Here is a 25,198-nt window from a genome sequence, read left to right as displayed (position 1 = left end):
CTGCATCACCGGCCGCGGCAGCTTCTTCTGCTCGAAACCAGGGCCGGCGCTCGGGATAGGCGACCTAGGCGATCGCCTAGTGCGGTAAATGTGTTGGGGGCGCCCTCTGGTGGCGCCCTTAATTAATAAAAATGTTAACATGTTGCCAAATGGGACGGAGAAGGGAGGGGGCGGGGGATTAAAGTTAGGGCGCACTGAAACCCTCACCGTAGTACGCAGGACTAATGCGACAAAGCCATCTAACCCACTCCATAGAAAATATCGAGATATATATCGTAGATCGCCATTCAGCCAAAAGATATCGGGATATCATATTTTTCCCATATCGTGCAGCCCTACATGAGGGCCTAAGATCATCTGACATTACAAAGGAGGCGGGGTCAGAGACTGCTGGGAAGACTTGCCCTGATGACAAAGATAAACCACGTTGCATGTATTCGTCCATTATTACTTTCAGAGAAGATTTGGTCCAGTGTTAATGACCCTTTAAGGTTGGTACACTTTGGGAATGCTTAATCAATTTCACAGGAGAAAGATGTGCTTTCATGTCTGTTGGTTGAGGGTAGAACGCTGCAAATATTACATCAGTACACAGTAAAGCATATCAGCAGGGCCGCTGCTGGCCATTTCGGTGCCCTACGCGAGCGGGGGGAAGGGAAGCCTCTTTTTATATATTAGGTAAATACATATAATTGCCGAAATTGAATGATAGGTTATGCAATTAAGAAAAAACAACGGTGGGCCTCTTCATAACTAATTTATATATTTTTTTTATTCAATAATGTAATAATTATTTTTATTTTTTTTACAAACCATAATTTTTGGTGCCCCCCCCCCAGGTACTTGGTGCCCTACGTACTCTGCGTACTCTGCGTATAGGGAGCGGCGGGCCTGCATATCAGTGCACAGTATAGTGCTGTAAACCAATGTGCAGTAAAATAAATTACACGTTTGCATATTGTAACTTAATCTTACATAAGAGAAGTACATAACATTCCAAAACAATATGTAGTCCATAATATTATCAGAACTTGAAGAATATACACAATTTACACAAAGTAGGAGTTCTTATGAAACAAGCAGCTGCCTTAGAAACATACATACATTTAAGACCACATTAAAAACATTAAAAACAACAATCAAAGTCCACTTGTCAACAGTCAAGAGGTGTGATGGAATGGAGGAGTGTGGGTGGAGGTTGGTTCTGGTTGACCCAGGCCAGCAGCCAATCAGAATCAAGGGAAACCAGCCGATGCTTCGCTACGAAGTGCTGATCTAGAATGGACGGTCCTGGGGTCAAAGGTCAGGAGAGTCGGGTTCAAAAGAACTCCTCCTCCTCCTCCGTGTCACAGCCGTACTCTGAAAAACAGACAGACAGCCAGACACCAATGTTAGACTGGAACAAACTTTTAAAATTATTATTATAGTATCAATAGACGCACCATTTCCCGCCATCAGCTGCATAACACTGACACAAGGCTCCGCCTCCTCATCCTCCAAAGTCTCCAGAGGGGGTGTGGCTTCACGAGCGGTTGAGGCTTCCCTGGGAGGCGTGGCTAGCTGTGGAGGTGTAGCTTGTCTTGGAGGTGTGTCTGATGTTTGGGGCGTATCTGGAGGGAGTGGGGTGGATGGGGTGGATGGAGCCGGTTGCCCAGGAGCCGTTGGCAGGTTAACCTGCCAGGAAATTTGATGGAGGAGGGGGGGGGGGAAGAGAAATTAGAGAGGTGGTTGTAGTCTTTTGGCTGCAGTGAGTCGTAGTCAACTAGCTGCCGTAAGTAAGCAACATTAGCTCACCTGGGACGTGTCTCTCTTCTTCTTTGGTATGGACGACACTAACGGACGGAGTCTGGGGAGAAAGAACACATTTAAGATTCCAAGACATTTTAGGCGATCAAGTTGCACCTTTTATCGTTGGTGAGGTCAGATGAGGTCTTTCTTCTGACCGCACCATTGACCAATAATGCTGTTCTTCTGTTCTAGCCTATGACCCATAATACTGTTCTACACTCCTTACCATTTACCAAAAAGGCTAAATGCATCCTTACATTAGCCATGATGCTGTTCTGCTGTCCCTACCGTTTCCCCATGATGCTGGCCGTGGCGGCCAGGCTGTTGGTCTTGCGGTTGGGTTTCTTGCGGCGAGGCGGTCGGGGTCGTCCAGTGGAGGTGCTGGAGGAGGAGGACTCTGAGGGGGCCGGGTGCGGGCTGCTGGGTCCACTGCCCCCCTGGTTCAGGTCCCTCAGGACCTCGTAGTTGATCTTAGTGGAGATCCTCTTCTGCTCCAACATCTTCTCTATGGCCTCGCCCGCCGTGGACGCCTGGATGGGAGCGCGCTTCTTACTCTTCTTCACCTGAAGAGACACAACATAACAATATAATGGAAGAACACAACCCAACATAACATCTTCTTCTTCACCTGAAGAGATATAATACAACATGATATAATGGAAGAACCCAACACCACACAACTCACTTCTTCACCTGAAGAGATATGACACAACATGACAATATAATGGAAGAACCCAACACAACGTAACTCACTATTTCACCTAGACACACACGTACCTTATAGGTTCCCAGCTCCTTTTCTTTGATTATTCGTAATTCCTTTTCTAAAAACAGAGGAGGAAGGCTTAGTCTTGTGTTAAGGAAAGGGAGTAGACTATTAAGATGCAGTTGGAGATACATCTGTCAGCCATGGTGACCTCTGACCTTTCTGCTCCGTCAGGTAGTCCTCGTTCTGTTTCATCCACAGCTCTGTCTTGGTCTCCACCTCGCGCTCGTTCAGGATGTACTGCGGGAAAAGAAACATGCATCACATGCTAGACATATATAACGTACTAAATACACAACTGTAACACATGTAGGGTCACAGCTATCATGCTAAAAACACAACCATCAAACAAAGAAAAACTTAAAGGTCCCATGACGTGCTATTTTATGGATGCTTTAATATAGATATTAGTGGGCCACTAACACAGTATTCAAAGACGTTCCCGAAATTCAGCCGTGGTGCAGAGTTACAGCCACTCCGAGCCAGTCACACATTGAGCCTCCCCCAAATGCGCTGTTTTGGTGTCTGTAGCTTTAATGCAAATGAGGAGGAGCGAGGCGGGTCAAGGAGGAGGGTGGGGGTGTGGCCCTGAGCAGCTTGCAGCCACGGTACCAAGCGCTCTGTTTACAGTGGTGTATGGCGAGGGGCACACAGCCTTTAGCCGTGTTCTCCTAATATTCTAGAACACATGGGAGTCCTGGAGCTCTATATCTAAATAATATCATATTATACATGGATATTTATATCGTATAATATATATTATCACGGCCAAAAGCTGTGTGAGCCTCCAGACGATATTATGACTCTCAAACGAACGTGTAGGGTTCTCCGACGTCTCTTGTTCTTCCACGTCCACAACAATCTAAAGTAGACTAAACCATGACATGGAGGAGAAAGGGATCGTTGACCGTGGTTGTCTCCCAACGGAGCCTTGCTGCCGAGGGACCACTGCCTCGGCAGCGGTCAGCGCTTAGGCACCACCGCCTCCTGCAGTGCCGAGGCGGTGGTCCCTCGGCAGCGGGAAGCGGGGCTCAAGCGGGAGACATTCGCGGCCAACAATCCCTTTCTCCTCCATGTCGTGGTTCATGTACTTCAGGGAGTCAAAGCCAAAGTTCCTTTCCCCCAATTCATTCTCAACCATGGCTGAGATAACCCCCACTACGAGTCTTGTTGTGGAAATACCAGAGACAAGAGTCTGATGTGTTATGCGCCATAACACCAACAGCGTGTACAACACTTTGTGTGTACGCGTGTGTACGACACACAGTCCTGGAGCTCTATATCTAAATAATATCATATAATACATAGATATCTATATCATATAATACATATTATCACGGCCAAGCTGTGTGCGCCTCCAGACAAGTTATGAATCACAAACAACTTCGTCGGGTTCTCCGACGTCTGTGGTTCTTCCACTTCCACATCAATCTGAAGTAGACTGAACCGCGCGCTGCCGGGCGGTGCTGCTTCGCGGCGGTGCTGCTTCGTGGCGGTGGTGCCTCACGGCAACCGGCGGCAGGCAGCATGTCGCAGTTCATACTTCAGGGAGTCAAAGCCAAAGTTCCTATCCCCAGATTCCTTCTCAACCATGGCTGAGATAACCCCAACTACAGTCTTGTTGTGGAAATACAAGAGACGTCAAAGAACCGACGTGTTATGCGCCATAACATCAACAGCAAACACTGTGTGTAATCACACACACACACACGCACACACACACACACACACACACACACACACACACACACACACACACACACACACACACACACACACACACACACACACACACACACACACACACACACACGTGGCGCTCGCTCGGTCGTGTCTCATTGGCGGGCCAAATTCTCTGGGTGGGCCAGGGAGAGAAAGGGGAGGAGTTTAGATAATTTATGACGACATATGGGACCACATTCCAAATCAGCGCGCTTGAGCCTCCGTTTTTTCAAAGGCGAGCAGAACACCTAGTGCTCGTTTTACACCGAACGCAAGTTTTAGCCACTGGGGGACCATAGGCATGCTAGGGGAACTCATATTTATGTTAGAAAACCTCATAAAGTGAGATTTTCATGCCATGGGACCTTTAACATATTAAATACACAACCATCACACAAATACAAACTTATCATATTAAATACACAACCATCACATACAATCACAGCATAGGGCACCATTCGAACACTAACACATAATAACAACCGTTATAGGTTCTTGATTCTCTGCTTATGAACATCATATGTTATGGGAGGTAACATAAGTAGTAATAGAATGTATACCACAGGTACAGACCTTCTCTATCTCCTGGTCATCGATGCCTTCCAGGTCCAGCTCCCCACTCTCTGACTGGGCGTCTACGAACAAAACTGGAGTCAAGGGGAGCTCTCAATAACACACACACACACACACACACACACACACAGTGTATGTGTGTGTGTGTGTGTCCCCGAGCTCGAGAGAAGCCCCAGAGAGGGGGTACCAGTCTTACCCTCCGGCTCCTTCGGGGAGACATGGATGGGGCGCCCGATCCCCAGGATGGAGCTCAGCGACTGGGAGCACGGCCGGCACCCCGGCAGGCTCCCTGATGGCCTGGACCCCGGTTCCTTCTCCACCTCCTCCAGCACCTGACACAGGAAGTCCTGGGTGAGCTGCTGGGCGGCCACCTGCAGCTCCATGTCCTCGCCCTCGGGCTGGTCGAAGGCCAGGCCCAGCTTCTCTTCCTCCTCCTGCTCCCCCTCCTCGTCTGGGACCTCTGCAGGGATAGGGGCTGTTAGAGGGTGTCCTCTGGGACCCCTCTGATCTGGGACCAGCGTTGCCAGATGTGGCCAAATTTCCCTCCCAATCTGGCAACACTGGCTGCAGCCCCAATCTGGCCCAATCTGGCAACACTGCCCCGGGACCAACCCTGGGTCTGGAGGGGTCGGGATCTACACGCCTGCTGGGCTCGGAACCAACAGCCTATGGGTTTGGATGGATTGAAGTTAAACTGCAAAGGTACTGGTTATAGAAGGACAATCCTACTGGGTTACTAATGAGCTATCAGGCTGATGAGGACCTGTGCAGGGGGTTAAGCCTGTGCTCTATATGCTGTGTGTGCCTCGGGAAGGGGGCGGTGTCAGGGACCTGTGTGCTTGGCGAAGGCGGTGTACATCCCTCGGAGCTTGGGCATGCTGTTCGCTAGCTCCGTCTCAATCTCGTCCCGGTAGCCGCTGATCTCCCCTGGAGGACAAGGGGGACACACCGCGACATTTACATTAACGTCATTGTGCAGATGCTTTTCACCAAAGCCCCTTACGAGCTGAGACTGAGAACAATCAAAGCATATAAATGAAGTGGTGTGTGTGTGTGTGTGTGTGTGTGTGTGTGTGTGTGTGTGTGTGTGTGTGTTAAAATACAGGTTAGAAATATGACACACCTTCGACTTCATTCAGCTTCTTAGCCAACTCATACTCCAACTGTAGAGAGAGACAGAAAAAAATAAAGAGTGGCAGACAAAGAGAGAGAGACAGACAGATATACAGACAGACAAAGAAAGACAGAGAGACAGGTGAAGGGGTGAGGACCGGTTTAGTGGAACTCTTCTAATAGTAGGACATAATGCCTAGGCTTTTATTCAAAGCTCCTTACAGTTAATACTTTTTAGATACTTGTCAGTAAGGAGTAGGTAGGGAACAGGAGACATCTTGCTCAAGGGAACAACAGGTAACTGCAGACATTGAGGTTCCAACCAAGGACCATTCTGTGGCCGGGAGTCTAACCCCCCCACCACTGGTCTATCCTGCCCCCATGAGTGGCAGGTAGAAAGACCTACCTGCTGGATCTTGGTCTTGTGTTGACCGGCAATGAAGGACGGAGGGTCGCACTCCTGCTCCAGATCCACGCGCATGAACTCATCGATGGTCAGGTGACTGGTGGGCGTGTCCTCAAACTCTGTGAGTCTGACAGGAGAACGGGAATAGAGTCACACTGGGCTAGGAGGGTCGGTCTACAGCTTGAACAGGAATCAACAGATCACAGCACTTTTTAAATCTCAACATGCAGAGGTTTTATTATTAGGGTAGCGCATATTTGGCTCAAAAACTCACCTCTTTCTCAGAGTCGCCTGGCACACCTTCACCACCCCGATCACCTCCTTCACCGTACGCCGGAAATCATGCATCCGTGCTGCGACCAGGAGAGCTGAGGAGAGAGGAGATGAGGGAGGAGTGAAAGGAGTAGGGGAAGATAGAGGAAGAGGGAAGGGGAGGAAGGATGACAGAGAAGAGGGAGGGATAGGGAGGTAACGGAGAGGGGAGACGGGGGAAGAGAAGAAAGAGATCAGAGTAGAAGAGAGGGGAGGTAAGAGGACGAGAGGGGAGGAAGGGGAAAGGAGATGAGATGGGAAGAAAGGAGATGGAGGGCCAAAGGTGAGGTATGGAAAAAGGGGTAGAAAACAACGTAGGATAAGTGGAAAGGAGCTTATGATGAGGCTCAATTGATGAGGCTTAACATCTGTACTCTTGTTGGGTTACCTGCTCCACACAGGCCGGAGGGCCGGCGGCCGGTGTGCATCCAGTCCCTCTTCATCCTCTGGAGCAGCCTGAGGGCCGTCATGGACACCTGGTGGGTCTTCTCCCCAAACTCCAGCATGTGGGCGAAGCGCGGGATGTAGAGACAGGGGTCTGCAGAGAGAGGGGAGGGGGCGATCACAACCTGCCCTCCTCTGCACTTGAACACACCAACCCTGTGTTTACGTTACACTGGGGTCACCCATGATAAGACATGTATGCATTTACGATATGAAAGACACTTTGGATGAAAGCTTCCATGGCAACCAAAGAGATTATTGTTTTGTAAATATATTAGTTATATAATCTAAAATCTTCTTCATGTGATGGACATATTTATATAAGAAAAATCGACTTCAACATTCCATGTGGGTGTCTGCCTTGAATGTGTCTGCCACACTCGTGGGTGTCAAGTAGGATTACAAGCCAATGATATACTCATAATATGGTTATAAATAATTTAATAATATCATTTTTGAATGATATTATTTTGCGTGGCAAACAAACTGAAACAAACTCATGTTTCTCACTAAAGCCATTTCTGCAGGCTTTTGAGTGAACAGCCCTGGCGGCCGGCCAAGGAACTGGACCGGGGAGAGCCAGCAGTAAACCCCGCCCTCATGCTGCTCACTGCGACTGGCTTTAACATGGCTGCCCGCTAACTAAACATCAATGTTTCATCCTGTGACAATCAACTCGTTGGCGCCGTGTTAAGGTAAGAATACACCGATATTAAAAAAAGACCTTATCATATTTCAATCAAATGTGTAAATGATCGGTGTAAAGAGCCCCAGACCTAAATGATATGATTGATGCGGAGTGTGATTAATGCCCTCTGGTTATCGACTATCTCCGACGCGTTTTCTGCAATTGTAATGATTGCGTATTAAAGATATGTTACGGTTGTATAACTATAAAAGTTAATAATTTATTAAATGTAAGTCTGTTCTCTGGTTGTCACCTTTGAGGCCCGTAAACCATGCTGCTGCTTAGTACTGCTTGACACACGATGCAGATTAAGCGCTGTGTTCGTATCAAAAGATGACAAATACGTTTGTTTTCCCATTCATTAAGTCTCCTCTTGTCGTGCTTCAACAAGTGACTTTTAATAAGACTACTGTTTCACAACGATAAGCAGTCCTGTGTTGATAGATGTGCATTTTTAGTAAACAAAACCATAAACCGAAGACGGAGCTTTGCGATTCGTTGATGTTGGATGTCTCCGTCCATCTGATTGGTTAGTCATATTTTGACAGCGCTAATCTGTGAGTTCGACCTACTGTATCGTTTTTCATGCTGACACGGCAATATCCTATCCAATGCCATAGGTTTCAGTTAGGAACACATCTCTACAGTAAATGTCTCTTTTATATGTCACATTGTAGTGGCTAAGGTCAGGGTGTTCATCACCCAGACCAAAGGTTGTGGGTTCAATAACCGATGTCCCTGGCCTTCCTGAAGGCATCCTTAGAGCAAGATGCCCCAACACATCTGGTGTTAGGGCTTCTTATTTCGAACAAAAGCTTTACAAAAATCGAAGTATAAGAAATATATTTTGCTTTAAATTAAGATTTCCTTGAAGTCAATCCTGAAGAGATGACGATAATTAATGTTTATTCTCTCCATAGAGATCCTGACAAGGAGAGAGACAACCGGCCAGAATGCTCTGAGATGGTGAACTAGAGATCAAAGATGGCCGCCGAGCTGTACCCTAGCAGCCTCAACACCAGTCTCCCCAGCAGCACTGAGTCTAACAAGAAGAGCTTCATCCAGGTGTCTGAGCCTGAGTCGCTGCCCACGCCCAGCGACCCCCAGCCCAGCGCCAGCAGCACCGGCCAGCCCAGCAGCTGGCAGGCCACCCACCCCACGCTGAGAGAAAGGTAGACCACATATAGACTCATCAGTTTACAGACGTTTCCAAATTGTTGATCGCACCCCATAACAGTCCCTCCAGAAAAACGCGATTATGCGATCGCATAATTCAACGCATAATCAACCAAAGTCTGCATATTCATGCGGGGGCCGCATTTTTTCAAAAATGCCGCACTTTCAACGCATAAATTGCCAATTTCCGCGCAAAATATGCGGGGCTTGCATGATTTCATAATCCCCGCATTTTCGTTGCAAAAAAGTCACATATCTTGGCAGAAAGTTGAAAAATGTTGCGTTTACTTCACACAAGAGCAGCCATTTCCCCCTGTTCCCATGGGAACGTTATGAAGTGACGTGATTACGTGACGCGAACGTCATCGAAAAGCTGCATTTTTCGCAAGCTCCCGCATTTTTTCGCAAGTTCCCACGATTTTTGCAAGTTCCCGCAATTTCATCGCACAAAATTGCATAAATATGCCGCATATTTCATCGCATTTTTTAAGAAAATGTGCCGCATAATCATTTTGGCCGCCACAATCACCAAAAAAAGCCAAATTTTTCTCGAGGGTCTGCCATAAGTGGGCCGATGCAAGGGGACAAATTGGGTTGCAGGATGGTCACAATTTTCTTTCACTATTTATTTTAAAAAATTCTGATTGAATTTTTGATTGAAATCGGATATTATTGCTTATTTCACTTTAGGTATTTGGTGCATCTAAATGTAATGGTTAGTTACGTTATGAAAAGGGCGAGGGCCCCTGTCGTGCATTATTAAATCAGATCACAAGGCCTGACTGGGGATTTCTTTCTTGGCAGGAATGCCTTGATGTTTAACAGCGAGCATATGGCCGATGTTTTCTTCATCGTCGGACTACCAGGAGAATCCCAGAGAGTCCCTGCCCACAAGGTAACCAGGTGCATCGTGAATATTAGTACTACACTAGCACTACTATGCATCATATAAAGAGTCCTCCATGTTGTTTTAAAAGTGCCAAATTTACCACGGGATCGTCATCTCCCTAGTGGACTGTACCAACTAGTCGGTTGATCTAACAATCAAACATGCGTAAACATGCAATCAAACGTGTGATGTCAACAACAGCTGTATTTTAAAATGGCTTGTATGGCCCTTTGGACTACAACTGTTGATGGAGTTTGTGGTTTGAACTGCTCTTGGTGGGTTCCAGTATGTCCTGGCTGTGGGGAGCTCCGTGTTCGGGGCCATGTTCTATGGAGACCTGGCCGAAGGAGAGATGGAGATCCTCATCCCAGACGTGGAACCGGCCGCATTTCTCATCATGTTAAAGTAAGAACATCTAGATTCACTTTTCGCGTTTATCATAAATATGCAGCCAACTGCCAAATTGTAGCGGTAGCTTCAGCTATGCCTGAGTACCCTGTTAGCTAAAGAGACAGCCTGTAAGCTATTCTGTTGTCATCCTAAAAAAACAGATATATTTGCATGTTTCGTGCTCCCCAGATACATGTACAGCGATGAGATCGAGCTTGAGGCGGACACGGTTCTGGCCACTCTGTACGCCGCTAAGAAGTACATCGTGCCGGCGCTGGCCAAGGCCTGCGTCACCTTCCTGGAGACCAGCCTGGAGGCCAAGAACGCCTGCGTGCTGCTGTCCCAGAGCCGGCTGTTCGAGGAGCCCGAGCTCACGCAGCGCTGCTGGGAGGTGATTGACGCCCAGGCCGAGCTCGCCCTGCGCTCAGAGGGCTTCTGTGAGATCGACCGGCCCACGCTGGAGATCATCCTGCAGCGGGAGACGCTCAACACCCGCGAGGCGCTGGTGTTCGAGGCCGTGCTGGACTGGGCGGCGTCCGAGTGCGGGCGCCAGGGTCTGGTGGTGACGGCCCCGAACCGGCGCGCCGTGCTGGGCAAGGCGCTGTACTCGGTGCGCATCCCCACCATGACCCTGGAGGAGTTCGCCGACGGGCCGGCGCAGTCGGACGTCCTGACGCTAGAGGAGACCCACAACGTCTTCCTGTGGTTCACGGCGGCCAAGAAGCCCTGGCTGGAGTTCCCCCTGGCGCAGCGCACCGGCCTGAGCCCCCAGCGGTGCCACCGCTTCCAATCCTCGGCCTACCGCAGCAACCAGTGGCGGTACCGCGGACGCTGCGACAGCATCCAGTTCGCGGTAGACAAGCGGATCTTCATGGCGGGCCTGGGCCTGTACGGGTCCAGCGGCGGCAAGGCCGAGTACAGCGTCAAGATCGAACTCAAGCGCCAGGGCACCACGCTGGCGCAGAACCTGACCAAGTTCCTGTCGGACGGCTCAAGCAGCACCTTCTCGGTGTGGTTCGAGCACCCGGTGCAGGTGGAGCAGGACACCTTCTACACCGTCAGCGCCGTGCTGGACGGCAACGAGCTCAGCTACTTCGGCCAGGAGGGCGTGACGGAGGTGCAGTGCGGGAAGGTGACCTTCCAGTTCCAGTGCTCCTCGGACAGTACCAACGGGACCGGCGTGCAGGGGGGGCAGATCCCCGAGCTGGTCTTCTTCGGTTGAGCCCCGGAGGGCCATGGGGGGAACTGTTGAACTCTTTCAGACCTCATCGGTCATACAGATTAATTTATTCAGATTTAATCCAGGATGTAGGATTTTAAATCTATAGTCCCAGGTCCTCGTGGCTTGTCATGTGTCCCTGGATGTTTATAATGAGATGCCCTGTCCTCTTATTGATGCTGTATTGAACACTGGGCTGCTGGCTAAATGAAAACCGCTATGATGCTGAAGGTTGAATTATTACTTCCGTGTTGAATGAACGCTGTGTTGTCCACACGGCGTGCGCGCCATGGATCTCTATGTTGGTGCTTATGTTTTTATGTTGCTGCGTCAGGGAGTCCACCAAAGCCCCCCCAACAGATGATGTTTTACAAATGAACGTCAACTCAACGATCTTTCATAAATTACCCGGAAAACATGAAGGAAAGACGGAGCAGGTGGACGGTCACGTGACGTGTATTCATTTTACTCTACTCGACGCTGCAGTATAATTCAACCTTTAAACATGGTTTATAGTCGCAATAGCTAAACAACAAGGGCAAAGTTTACAACAAATACCCGGTGTACTCTCGTCCCAGTCTGATACACCTTCTGTTCTGTATATTTTACATAAGTGTTACATAAACTTTAACGATTTTACAGAATATAACCACGAATGTCTGTGCTTATTTTTGTGGTTTACTAATAACCCAGAATACTAAAATAAAACGCTATTACAACATGTAAAGAATAAACTAGAAATGCTATAAAAGCAATGATACATCTGTTTAAACAAATCCATTTGAAAATGCTATTTTGCCGCTAAGTATTGCCTATTGTCTCTATAGGCAGGCTGGCATGCATTCACTTAACCTAAACAACGTATTCTTTTGGTTTCCGAGATGTTTGAGCCTCAGCTCTATGCTACGTTTGCTGGTTTTGTTGTGAACGTTTCAGACATGAAAATAGATGTTTAATGTTCATGCGTTTTAATCTCACCAATAGCAGGAGCGTTGATGTAGAGCTCCCGGGACAACAAAAGGAATGTCTTCCCCAAAATGTAGACATTGACCTGGATAGGACAACCGTTTCTTAGCACCTCAGTCATCACAGGAACACACAGCAGTATGCTCAGTTAACAAACGTTGAGGTATTGGTATGACCAGCTAGCATTTTATAGCATTGAGTTAAAATGACCTTAAGCATCTTCTAGCATTGAGCTACAACTACACTTTCAGTATGGACTGCTATCATCAATAAGTGTTGAGCTCGGTTAGCACTATCAGTTTCAGGTTGTTTCAGTTTTGATGTGTGGAATACCCCTGCTGGTTGGTGTGTAACTTACCTGCAGCAGGTCACTGAGGTCCAACAGCATGTCTGGGGCTGGCTAAAGAAAGGTAGCATGCTATCAAGCGTCACTCATGCTGACATTTGTTGGTGTGCCAAGTATAGTCAGGGTGGCCCACAATAATAATGCACCTTTGTACAGCATTGCATATATTTATAACAATTATTTAGAAGTGTAATTCGTCCATGATTCTGCCATTCTCATTCTTAGATTTTGATGGACAGGTTTAAAGCCAATCAACGGTCAGATTTAGAGGTGGGGGCATATCCCACTATAGGCCCCCTCCCTGGACACACCCCTGCTAACACTCCAATCCATACATAACATACATAACATAGAAACAGTAAAGGGACTATAGTAAAACAGTGAAAGTACTGGTGGGGCTGATTAGACCATTGTAACGTCTCGCCTATCCTTTGTCAGGATTACATAGTTGTACTGATTCGGCCTGAGAGCACTTAGCGTGAGTGCATCCTCACCACAGACAATAGCAGAAGCACTTAGTTTGTTGTGATACTAAGTACTTGTATGGTATTTGTACATTTTATACTAAGTACTTGTATGGCCATTAACAGTTTTTTCGTCCACTTACTCTGATGCTACGCACATTGTGGAGAATCTGCACAACAAATACATATTGCCAAATGATGCACATGATACACACAGACACACACAGAGACACACAGAGACACACACACACACACACACACACACACATACACACACACAGTTTAGGATACGGGGTGTCCCCTCTGTTCGGCAGACCATGTAGAGGCAGGCTGCGATAACATGTGTCATCTTGCGGCCGCGGGTCAGCTGTTTGCTGACCACCATCTTGAAGAAGTTGAAGGCTGTGTCAAGGCAGTGTTGGTTCAGCTGCAGCTGGCTGCCCAGCTGGTGGATCTGACGCTTCCCTGAAAAGACATGAACATAAAGATCATTCCCACAACTCCTGTTGATACTTATAATGATTAATAAAGGACCACTTTACCATAGGAATAACCCATTAGCACATATTATAGCCTATTAGCTATGGGAACAGCCAGATTGTAATCTGAATGTAAAAGCTTTAGAAAGGGTGTATTAACAAACAATGAATATATAGGATCTAAGTAGGAATAGCATGTAAGGACATGTATGCTCCCCTTAGCTGAATGAATAGCCTGTTAGCTGTAAGAGGGGCCTGTTAGCTGTGCAAGTAACCAGTTAGCTGTAGGAAGTGCCTGTTAGCTGTGTGAGTAGCAATTTAGCTGTACGTGTTGCCATATGAGTAGCCCATTAGTCATATGAGCTGCCTGTTAGCCATTAGTAAGCTTGGGACAAAAAGTCTCACCGTTCTGGAGGGTCTGAGCACGCGACTCTTTTCCAATACTGGTGTGGAAACCACTGCCCAAAAGGGGGGCTTTCTCTGGACCTGGGGAGCACACACACACACACACACACACACACACACACACACACACACACACACACACACACACACACACACACACACACACACACACACACACACACACATCATTTTGGATCTAATTTCAACATTATGTAATTTAAAAGTCCACTTTGACAAACAGCTGTGATGTTGGTCAGCTAATAAAAGTATTTTGAAAATCTACCCCTTTAATTTGTTACCTCACACATGGGAAAGTCCACCCAGATATATGATGGACATATTAACCTACCAGATGGTACAGTCCACTGAATAGGCTGCTAGTTATTTTACGTTTGTCATTTAGCAGATGACTTTATCCAAAGTGGTTTACAAGTGGGGTTGAGAACATTTAAAGCATACAAACAATTTGGAGCAAAAAGAAAAATTGAAGTGCTTGAATGTCAACAAACATTTGAAGTCAACTGTTCACACTTAACACACTTGAGGTTTTTATGAAAACAGATTGTTACTGAAACCTCACTTCACTATAATCATTATTTTGAAATACATGAAAATTACTAAACTCCCAGGCTCCTTAACAACCACATTGTCATCATGCTAAATGTCCGAAACAGAAATCCAGACAAAACAATCAATCCTTATCTCGTTCAATTAGCCACACCTTTGTGCAATCAAACAGTCCTTGTGTTTACATGACACCCTGCTCCCAGGTGATTAGCTCCTTCTGCAAAGAACTCAGTGAATGTTTGTACTCATACTGTTTGTTCAACACATATCTCTGGTTTCTTCTCTAAAGTCCCACCATGGATATATTTACTAGCATCTGTGTTGGGTAAGTCACTGTCTCAGCAACCTATTGTCAAATTGGCTCTAGTGTTTGAAATGAAACCTTTCCTGTGATTTCAGACTGTTTCTGCTCTGTGTTGAGCTTGGCTGGAGGGTAGAGGTTGCAGGAGATCAGGGAGGTACGAGAATACTTCCTAGAACCTCCCACACATTACCAACTACCTAATGGACTACATACTGACACAACCAACTACCTATGAAACGACTACAACTAACAAACTACTACACAACCAGCCGCCTACAAAACAGACTCATCACATCACAGACTACCTGTATTACAAGCTGCCTGTCAAGAAGGCGTCAACTCTTGTTATTGGTTCTCAGGGCATCCGGAGGTTCCGATAGAGTCCGAGTGTCGAGACCGCTACCTGTGGCTTCATGTTGCTGCGGCCGGAGCTGCGCCTCAGTTTGAGGCTGTAGGTTGGTGGAGAAATCCCATAATACCCAAATTTATAATGGTTTCCAGGAGCCTCACGCAATACAAACAATGGTGTCATCAGCCCTTCTCTCCGATGTGGTCTCCAGATAACCAGGTGGTCCACTCCATCAGTGGTCAGAATGCACAGAGCTGTGGCTACACCATCAGCCAATTCAGAATGGATGGCTACACCACCTTTAGAGCGTCCTACTACTCCTGCTACACCAGCAACCAGGTGGGGTTCATGCTCCTCCTCTTAACCAAGACTCTCCTCCTCTGGACCAAGAGCTTTCTCCTACTATTGACCAGGTCTCTCCTCCTCCTCTTAACTAAGACTCTCCTCCTCTGGACCAATAGCTTTCTCCTACTATTGACCAGGTCTCTGCTCCTCCTCTTGACCAAGACTCTCCTCCTCTGGACCAAGAGCTTTCTCCTACTATTGACCAGGTCTCTCCTCCTCCTCTTGACCAAGACTCTCCTCCTCTGGACCAAGAGCTTTCTCCTACTATTGACCAGGTCTCTCCTCCTCCTCTTGACCAAGACTCTCCTCCTCTGGACCAAGAGCTTTCTCCTACTATTGACCAGGTCTCTCCTCCTCCTCTTGACCAAGACTCTCCTCCTCTGGACCAAGAGCCTTCTCCTACTATTGACCAGGTCTCTCCTCCTCCTCTTGACCAAGACTCTCCTCCTCTTGACCAAGACTCTCCTCCCCTTGACCAATACACGCTTCCTTAAAGGGGCAGTGAACCCATATATTTTTGGGGTTCAACATCTTATATTGAACTCTCTTAAATCAGAAAATAGCTTGGTTTGGCCGTACTTCTTTTATTCATTCATTATCCCATTGCATTAATAAACATGTTCCCCCCTTTCCAGAATGATGAGGTTTTCACCTTCAACCTAAACATCATCCTGACGGATGCCGAGGGGCACTGGTGGAGCCAGCCGCTCTCCAAGACCTGTGTTCTTCCCCTGGTCCTGGCCCAGAGAGAGGTCCTCTGTGAGGAACACTACATGGAGGTACAAGATTTTACCACCAAAACCACAAGATATTTACCACTCAAACGAAATGGAGGTACAACAGCCATCACATTGACCCCTAAAACTACATGGGGGTACAACAGCCATCATATTGACCCCTCAAACTACATGAAGGTACAACAGCCATCATATTGACCCTACAAACTACATGGAGGGTACAACAGCCATCATATTGACCCCTCAAACTACATGGAGGTACTACAGCCAATCTATTTACCTCTGAGGAAAAGTGGTAGCATTAGTAGCATCAGCAGCTTGAAAACCCTTTGAGTGTTCCTATTGGCCCAAGCTGTGACCAATAGGGAGAAACTCACTCATGGGTGTCTACCTGTGTGTCAAGTAAGCTTGATAGATTTCCATTGGATACTAGTGTTGTTGTTTGTATTCTTGTGTATCAGGTCAGTGTGGATCAAGACATACCTTGTGAGGATTATCATGGCGGATCCAAGGAGATCCAAAAAGACGTTCTTTCTCTGGTAAACATGTTCTCTGCCAACAAGGATTCAGTTGTAAAAATGTATCCATTTGGTATATTTAGGGAGCTTTGTTGTAAAGCTACACTCTGCACCAACAAGAGCTAAACACTGCATTATCTCCAGGCTCAGAAAACGGCTACATCTGTCTGGCAGCTGATGTTTCTGCTGGCAGGAAACGACCTTGCCATCATGTCCGCCAGTGAGGCCCGGGGATTGGGCTATAGTCTGACGGCCACTCCAAAGAGACTTGTGTTTCGCTCTCCCTACAAACAGCCCCATAGCCAGCTTGTGCACGTGAGTGACCAGAAATGATGTTTCCCTATTTAAATCTATATTTTCTATGATCACTATGGTTTGGCCTTGCACTACACTGAAATAAATTGATTAGGATATTCTAGTGGCTATAGATTAATTGGTCTCAAACCCTTAATGTCCAGGCATCTTGGAGAAGGTTGCCTTACCCTACCTACCAATTCATTGCTCGTCTCTCTGGAAATACTATAGCTGAATAATGTGATGGTAACTTGCCTTGTCACAGGGTGGATGTTCTTGTGGCTATGTGGGGGATGTAAGGGTGTTTTCATAGGGTTGATAGCTGACTACGGTCCTCTGCTCTCCAGGTACATGGGGTGCCAGTTGAGGTCATAAAGTTGGTGCTGTTCTTCCGAAGGAAACTGGTTGTGGTCATGACAGACTTTTCATTATCTTGTACAGTCGGTATGTGTTTGTAAAGAGAGCATTCGTAGTTCTTCCATTAATAATGACAAATGCTTTGGCCCCAGGCTGATCTATTCCTCATGCATCGGAGTGGACGATAATGGTCCCAAGATTTTTTTTAACTGCCCATTTTAGCTATTCACTATCAAACCTAGTGGTAAAATAGGGGCGCTTCAAGCCTTCTCTGAAGGTTATTCTTTCCAGGTTCTGGATCATTCGATGGGTCAAGGCTATTGTGGGAGACCCCCCAGGTCATGCCCCCGATGGTCTGGGCTGGAGAGCGCTTTGAGAGTCTGAGCATCGTGTTGGGTGTGGAAGGCCGCCTGGTGGACTGGGACACCACTGTAGCCAGAGGCTGGACCGTGACCCAGGATGGCCCAGTGGTCCAGGTTGGGATACCCTTCGGATCAGAAGGTGGCTACAGGCGGGTGAGTTTAAAGGGGCCCTCATTTTAACCAGAATCAACCCACGAGGAGTGTCGTGTCCACTCGGATGGATCATGGATGGATCAACATCTTGGGACACTCCCTTGGTGGACGGTACCAACTGGTAGGGATGGTGGAGTTGGATCAATCTATCTATAACACTGATTGTCGCATAACGGCTAAATAGACCAGAAATTGCCTCTAATGACTAAATGGTTAAGTTGAATAAGGAATCAACCCCTTATAACCACATCTCAGACAGTGTTCTCTGGCGATGTCACCGTAACCACACATGGAATCCCCCCCCCCATGAATTGCGTGGCTTGAAAATGACAGGACTAGATGCGGGGTTAATTCTTCATCATGTGTCAAAATGGGTTTTATCCAGAGCATGGTGGTGAACAACGTCTACAGGGAGACGTACATCATCTTCCTCTTCTACGAGCATGTCTTCTCCATGCTGTACGATGACGGCAGTGAGGTGGAGACCAGACAGCGACTGGTGAGGGTCCTGGATACCCCTCTACTCTGCAGACACCCCTTCAGCCTCGACCGTAAGCACAAGGGTTTAGAGTTGGCCTGAATAGGGAAGCTGGTGATAACCACGTAGGCGACACACTTTCTAGCAAGCGCAGGTTCAAATTTCAAACCTAATTAAAACTTAACCAGTCCTGAATATACTCTAAACCAAAGGTCACCAACCTTTTTGAACCTGAGAGCTACTTCATGGGTACTGACGAAGGGCACCCAGTTTGATTCACTCTTCTGAAATAACTAATTTGCTCTGTTTGCCTTTAGTTATATATTATGATTAATGATACTCATATGTGAAGACACTGATCATGTTAATGATTTCTTACAATAATTATCAACAATGACTTAAAAAGGTGGGAAAGAGTTGTTCAAGAATGAGTTGTGCTATTTTTAGAACAGGCCTGCGGGCGCCTCATATGGTCCTTGCGGGCGCCCTGGTGCCCGTGGGCACTGTGTTGGTGACCCCTGGTCTAAACTCTAAAACCCCAAAGCAAATATGTGTACATCGTTGTATTTTTTTTGTTATAGAAACTATGCCTGCAGAGCGTGTGTTTGACGTGTATTTGGGAAACATTCCCTTTGACGTGACCTTGGTGGAAGTCAAAATCAACGACAGGCATCTGCCCATTGCTGTGACGCCTGAATACAGCATCAATAGGATTGCCAATGCCAACGGCAGCCATGCCTACACACTACACGTCCCCTTTGACAGCAGGGTAGTGCACAGGATGGTGAGTAGCCTTACTTCAATGTGTGTGGGTGTTTGTGTGTGTGTGGCTATGAAATTTAAATGGCCTGTTTCCTTTTTCTGACAGCACCTCGACCATGGACGTGTGCAGTACTCAATGAGCCTGAACTACACCTTAATAATCCTGCCCCAGAGGCTATCGTACTACCACTACTCTTTTGTATCGACACAACTCGACGACGCATGTGCGTACCACTGCATGTGGTTGTATGTTCTGGTTTGTGGTTGTTTACATTTTGTAATTCAATCTCTTTTGGGACTCTTTGTGGAAGTTGTGCTGAGTAGAACAATCCAGGCATACGATGTGAAATGTGCCAAACTTGAGTATCTTCCAAAAAGGTTCTAGCCCTTCCTTGTGTCAAAACAACTGGACAACTGTGTTCTCTTTGCTCTGAGCAGTTGCTCCGGAGCCCACGGCAGAGTGCACGCCGACGGGCATCGCCTTCAGCCTCTGGAAGAGTCCCCAAATGGAGTTCCTCTGGGAGATCGGGGTCGGGGCTGAGCCTCTCACTGCGGAGCTGGCTGAGCTTAGGGGGTACCGGCTGTACAACAACACCCAGAGCATCACCTTGGAAGTTCCTGTCTTCTCCATTGGTTACACCTACCAAGTATGAGCTCACCCCAACTATATGGCTGCCTTCTCCTGGTTGGCAATCAAGCCTGTGTTAACTTGTGCATGAAATAGCTGCCGTTGGTCTCTAAGGCCGTGCTTGCATTAATGGTTCGGTGTAGGTTATTCAGGGCTTGGTCCAAAAAAGAAGATGATGTGTTGTACAAATGAACACGTATCCAAACTGTAGGAAAGATAGTGAGTTTTACGATGAACTATCCAAGTCTGCATATGCAGAATAATTTCTCTGGTCATTTATTAGGAGGACAAACAAAGGCTAATCAAACTGGTACATCCAGAATGCATCAGCCTGGCTTCATGGCTCATGAAAGAGCAGGTGGTGCAGAAAGTAATTCTGGGTAATGTAGGAAACTGACAAACGTGAAGAAGCCTGAAAGGATAGAGGGTGATTTCAAATGGAAAAAATATTTAATATCAAAAAATAATCCAGGAATGAAATGGAAATGACCTGTCACGTTTAAAAATTGATACTATAGGTGTGAAACATTTGTAAAAGTCGAATTCTGAACTATTTAATTGGTTTCTAGGACATTAATCTGCATGACTTCTATGGAGTATTCCAGCTTCTTGTGAGGGATGCCAAGACACTTGCTCTTCAATCAATGCTTTCAGGACGCTGTGTATTTCAAACAAGGGACCTGATAGGTAAAGTAACCCAACACCTATACCGTGATTTGCTTATGTATCACTCAAATATAAGCTAGTAATGTTTCCCCATTAGTTTTATTCCTGACTGAGACAGTCGAGTTCAGTAGTAGAGTTTAAGTATTTATTGTGGTGAGCGGCCTTAGAAACTGTTGGAATGTCACAAATATCAAAACATTTCAGACGTTTTCATGATTTCAGGACTGCTCTGAACAAATTGAATTGTACCATTTGTAGTGTTTCTTTTACCCCTCCTTCTTGTTTGGAGGGACACCAAATCAAGTGGTGCCTCCAAACAAAGTTGGAGGGAAGGTGGAGACAAAGTACTACATTTAGCAGTGGAACGAGTTTAGTCCTCCGTTCAGTGTGTTCCCCAGACGGTATCATGACAGTGGTCACCACTCCCAGTGTGACCTTGCCAAGAGTGCACCCCGACAGCACCACCCTCCTGGACAGATCCTGTAGACCGAAACAAACAGACCCGTCCAGAGCTCTGTTTGAATTCAGTGTCAACTCTTGTGGAACAAGGATGATGGTAGGCACATGTTCCTAACCAGACTACAAAAACAATACTAACTCCTGTCAAGTATACCACTACTAAATGACTCAAACCCTTACAAAGAGCACTTCAACATTATGCAGACCGTTGCAAGAGACTAACACGATTGGTATTTTACCATAGATCTGAATGTCCCTTAGTTGCACTTGATTACATCCAAATATCTGAGGGCTGTGTGGTTTGTGGACAGGTGGGCGACACCTTCCTGGCTTACGAGAATGAGATCCTTTACCACAGGCGTCTCCTTGCAGACGAAACGGCCCTCATCTCCAGGGAGTCTAAATTCAAGTAGGGGTCGAAATTAAGTTTGCTTGTTGTCCTGTTAAATGGACCAGCAGCTTGATTGCTTCCAAATCACACAATTTGTAATTCATCCAATTTTTTTCCTCACGCTTGTATTATCCGTTTATTTTTTCAAATGTTTAGTAGCTTGAATTGCAATTTGACACAAAAAAATTGTATGGATAAAGTTGGATCGATTTTGTTCAACATAAACATTGTCTTGGAACCAGGCTGACCGTGAGGTGCTTCTACCCACTGAGTACCATCAGCAGGCTACCTGTAGACAGAACCTTCCCAATGTTCACGCCAGGACTTGGGTTCATCCTAGGGACTAAAGGTCAACCCTAACCATCCTCAAAATCGCCACAGTCATCCCAAAACATGATCTGGATCTTCACACTATTTTCATATGTTTCAGGTTCAACCCTGCCTCCGGGGTGTCCATTTGAGAATTCTCCATTTCATGCTCATCGATCAAACATCCACGACCCTTGGCCCGGGCAGCAGAGAATCAGTCCCCGGGCCTCCTCTCCAGCTGGGAGAGATGACCTCCCATGGTTGACCGACAACTTATTACCAGTTAGCTTCGACGCTAACTCCCCAGTAAACCATGTGGAAACTGTTGACCTCTTCAACCAAAGGAATGTGGGTAACCTGGACCCAAACAGACCCGCTGTTCAGAAATGGGAGATGTCAAGTAATGTAGGACCTCACAACAATACTCACAACCTGCCTCGATCGATAAATGCACTATCTTCACAAAAGCAGAAACATATGACTAACCCAAACCAAACCGATCAACCTATGGGCCAGAGCGCTCTGTACTTCAAAGAGTTCTTCAAGGTGAAAGTCGCTGCCAGAGAAAAAGAGTCTACCACCTCGGTTACCACCAAGCCCCCAGCCACCAACACAACCAGTCCTGTTTCCACCCAGAACACCCCCATGACCTCTGCCAGTGTTACTCAGCTGGTCTAACTGAAGCAGACGATGGATTGTCTAGATCCATGCTACACATTCAGGAGCCGCTGGTTTCCTACCTGGTTGGAGGACAGGGGGGACAAAGGGCTCTCTGTGGGCTAAGCACTCCTAGAGGCATTGAGAGGTATAACACTCTTCTTTAGCATGCTGATATTTTCCAAACCTAAGCTGTTTTATGTAATGAAGAGGCTGAATAAATGTATTTGGCGTAAAAGCTTGTCTAATCCCGTCTCTCTCCTCAGGTCAGCGTGAAAAATTTCAATCCATCTGTCTCTGAGCCATCCAAGTGTTAATTTCAGAATTGTGTTCTATTAAACATGAACTAAATGTTTGGTTGTATTCAGAAGTGTTTTGGTGTTTACATTGAATAAAGGGCACCATGCTCCTTTGGCAGTCTCTGGGTGTTTATTCAGATGGCTTTAACCAGACTGCTTCTAAACCTTCAGTCTGCTTAATGTTATTTTAAATTAGCTTGAATCACAATATTTAAGGTCAACTTTGTGCTTAATGAAAATGTAATGGACACAACTCTATCTATGCAAACCGCAGAAGTTGAAAGATGTGAGAACATCTCTTTACTTTCAATTCTGGGATCAACAATCTTATTAAACTGTTCGATAAAATGTTGACGCAGCTCATAAGTGTAGATTGAATAGCTCAACCCACTTATGTCCTAGCCATCTACTCCAAATTGTAGGGGGTGGCTAGGTTCGATTCATGGCTGAGGCAGTGTGATTATACAGCTAATTATGTTTTTTTTCAGCTGCCATTATATAATAGATTATTGCATTGATAACGGTGAAGAGTTTCTTGACCATCTTTCACTGGAGTGTAAAGCTTGGAACCAGCCTAGTGATGTATTCAAGATCCTTTAGGAATCATGTGGACGACGTAAAATGGACGAAAACCTTATTTATTTTCTTCTACCTGATAAATGGTCAAATCAATCTACCATTGGACCATCAGAAGGTGTTAATTGTCCACCCTAATTGTGATGACCAGGGAGGGAGGTGACAACTCACCATCTGAAGAGACAAACTGGCCCACTGCTGAGGTGACCCCACCGCTGCCTTCAACAAACTGGACCTCCGAGACGATGATGTTGTCCTCCAATACAGAACCACAGTTGGTGCAAACTGCATTTCCCCTGGCCTGGTCCAGATCTATCTCAGCACACCCACACGCCTTGCACACCCTGGGACTCATCGCGGCAGAGAGATCACCTGTACAAATGCCATAATGATTACTGATTCCACAATATTTATAAATTATAAAACAGGGATTATAAACACAATACTTATGAGTTGCAGAATGGGGGTTAGCGGGTTTGTCTCTCTGCCGAAAGGTTTTTGGGTTGAATCCCAGTCGACCTGTAGGCATCTTCGGGCAAGATGTTAACTCATAGCAGCGTCCTCTGCGACATGTATCTAAATACAATTTACTAATTACTTTAGGTGAAAGCTACACTACTAAATAGTAAGTTATTCATGATTATAATAGTTAACATATATTATTGAAACTATATCGCTATAGTTGAAAAAGTAATGTTTATAATATTCTGATTAACAATATTGAATATGGTACTCAAGACCAACTGATTAAAACAATGCAAATTATTATTAGGATGATTATTAAATCACCACAAATTCTTAACCATCATAACATCACCTATAAAACAGTACTACTCAGTATAACCACAAAACAGAACATAACACATGAGAACAGCCAAGTATTAAAATAGCCAATGGTTTAGTGTGTTCAGTGTAGCTCAGCGGGTAGCAGAAGGATCTAAGGCTTGGGGGTCGTTAGTTCGATTCTCGCGTTAGCCACCCATCAGTACACCTACGCTTGCGGTATTGCCGACTGAAAGTATTGGCCAATGTTTTATATTATTTCCATTATGCATGGTAGTAAATAACGGCAACTAAATAATGGGGGTTCTCAAATTAAAAACCGGAAACTAGCGAAGCAGTTCGACAATGTATGAGACAGTGAGAGCGAAAGCGCCATCTGAAAGGTCAATGTTTGCTTTGTTTGCTAGGCAAACGTCATCTTTGCTCATACATTGGTCTGACGAGGACACGTAGTATATTGAGAAAGATATTGCACACATCAAACGGAAATATCAGGCCATAATAACGCAAACGCCCATTAGAGATGCAAATATTCTTTATTATGAATGCATACTCTCTTGAATGTGGGTGGTGGTAGTCGATGCACCTGCAGGTCCGGAGGATAACTTACCGTGGGAGACGTACCAACACAAGAGAGGATTAACTTAAATTAATTAACGTTATTAACGTAGTTTGGCGCTGAAAGCGGTTATCTAAGTCCTGGCGGTCTAAACTGCAGTGTCTTCTTTGACTAGAATAAAAGCGTATTCCTTCTTCGACGTGAACTACTGGATGCTAAGGATGGCGTTGGCCACATTGTCGACATTTAATCTTAAAAACCTTTAAAAAAAAGTACGTTTGTATCCTACTGTGAGGACTTTTTGTTATTGTTGCTCAGGCATCAGAGATGTGACGAACGTACCCGGTTGGACCAGTTAATTGTTTACAGGGGCGCTGTGTAATCTGGACTTGAATGTTATGGCCGAGGAGCCCAGTAAAATGCATTTAGTTTTTTGGATATATCTATTGAAGTATTTTGTATATAGCTATTGATTTTAAATCTAAAAAGTAAGCGATTG

General features: G+C 46.1%; 2 protein-coding genes across 2 annotated transcripts; one reads left to right on the top strand and one right to left on the bottom strand.

Moving 5' to 3' along the window:
* Positions 1-712: 712 nt before the first annotated feature.
* Positions 713-25,009, bottom strand: brf1b (BRF1 general transcription factor IIIB subunit b). Its single transcript, XM_079753928.1, has 19 exons — positions 24,751-25,009; positions 23,529-23,729; positions 14,147-14,227; positions 13,554-13,727; positions 12,811-12,842; positions 12,465-12,537; positions 7,069-7,218; positions 6,643-6,736; positions 6,369-6,495; positions 5,973-6,012; positions 5,681-5,776; positions 5,046-5,309; positions 4,850-4,911; positions 2,713-2,794; positions 2,566-2,612; positions 2,077-2,351; positions 1,795-1,846; positions 1,443-1,674; positions 713-1,359 (listed from the first exon to the last, which is right to left on the bottom strand). The coding sequence occupies exons 2-19, from the start codon at positions 23,710-23,712 to the stop codon at positions 1,319-1,321; spliced, it is 2,106 nt and encodes a 701-aa protein (XP_079610054.1). The 5' UTR covers positions 23,713-23,729; positions 24,751-25,009; the 3' UTR covers positions 713-1,318.
* Positions 7,722-12,057, top strand: btbd6b (BTB (POZ) domain containing 6b). The gene is made up of 5 exons (XM_079753363.1): positions 7,722-7,819; positions 8,733-8,984; positions 9,793-9,883; positions 10,164-10,282; positions 10,457-12,057. Exons 2-5 carry the CDS (start codon positions 8,797-8,799, stop codon positions 11,487-11,489), a joined length of 1,431 nt encoding a protein of 476 aa, XP_079609489.1. The 5' UTR covers positions 7,722-7,819; positions 8,733-8,796; the 3' UTR covers positions 11,490-12,057.
* Positions 25,010-25,198: the final 189 nt, after the last annotated feature.

The sequence above is a fragment of the Pollachius pollachius genome, assembly GCF_949987615.1.
Source record: "Pollachius pollachius genome assembly, chromosome: 16".
NCBI classification, from domain to species: Eukaryota; Metazoa; Chordata; class Actinopteri; order Gadiformes; family Gadidae; genus Pollachius; species Pollachius pollachius.
The sequence above is the reverse complement of the archived record's forward strand: the minus strand, read 5'-3'. Positions and strand labels throughout refer to the sequence as shown.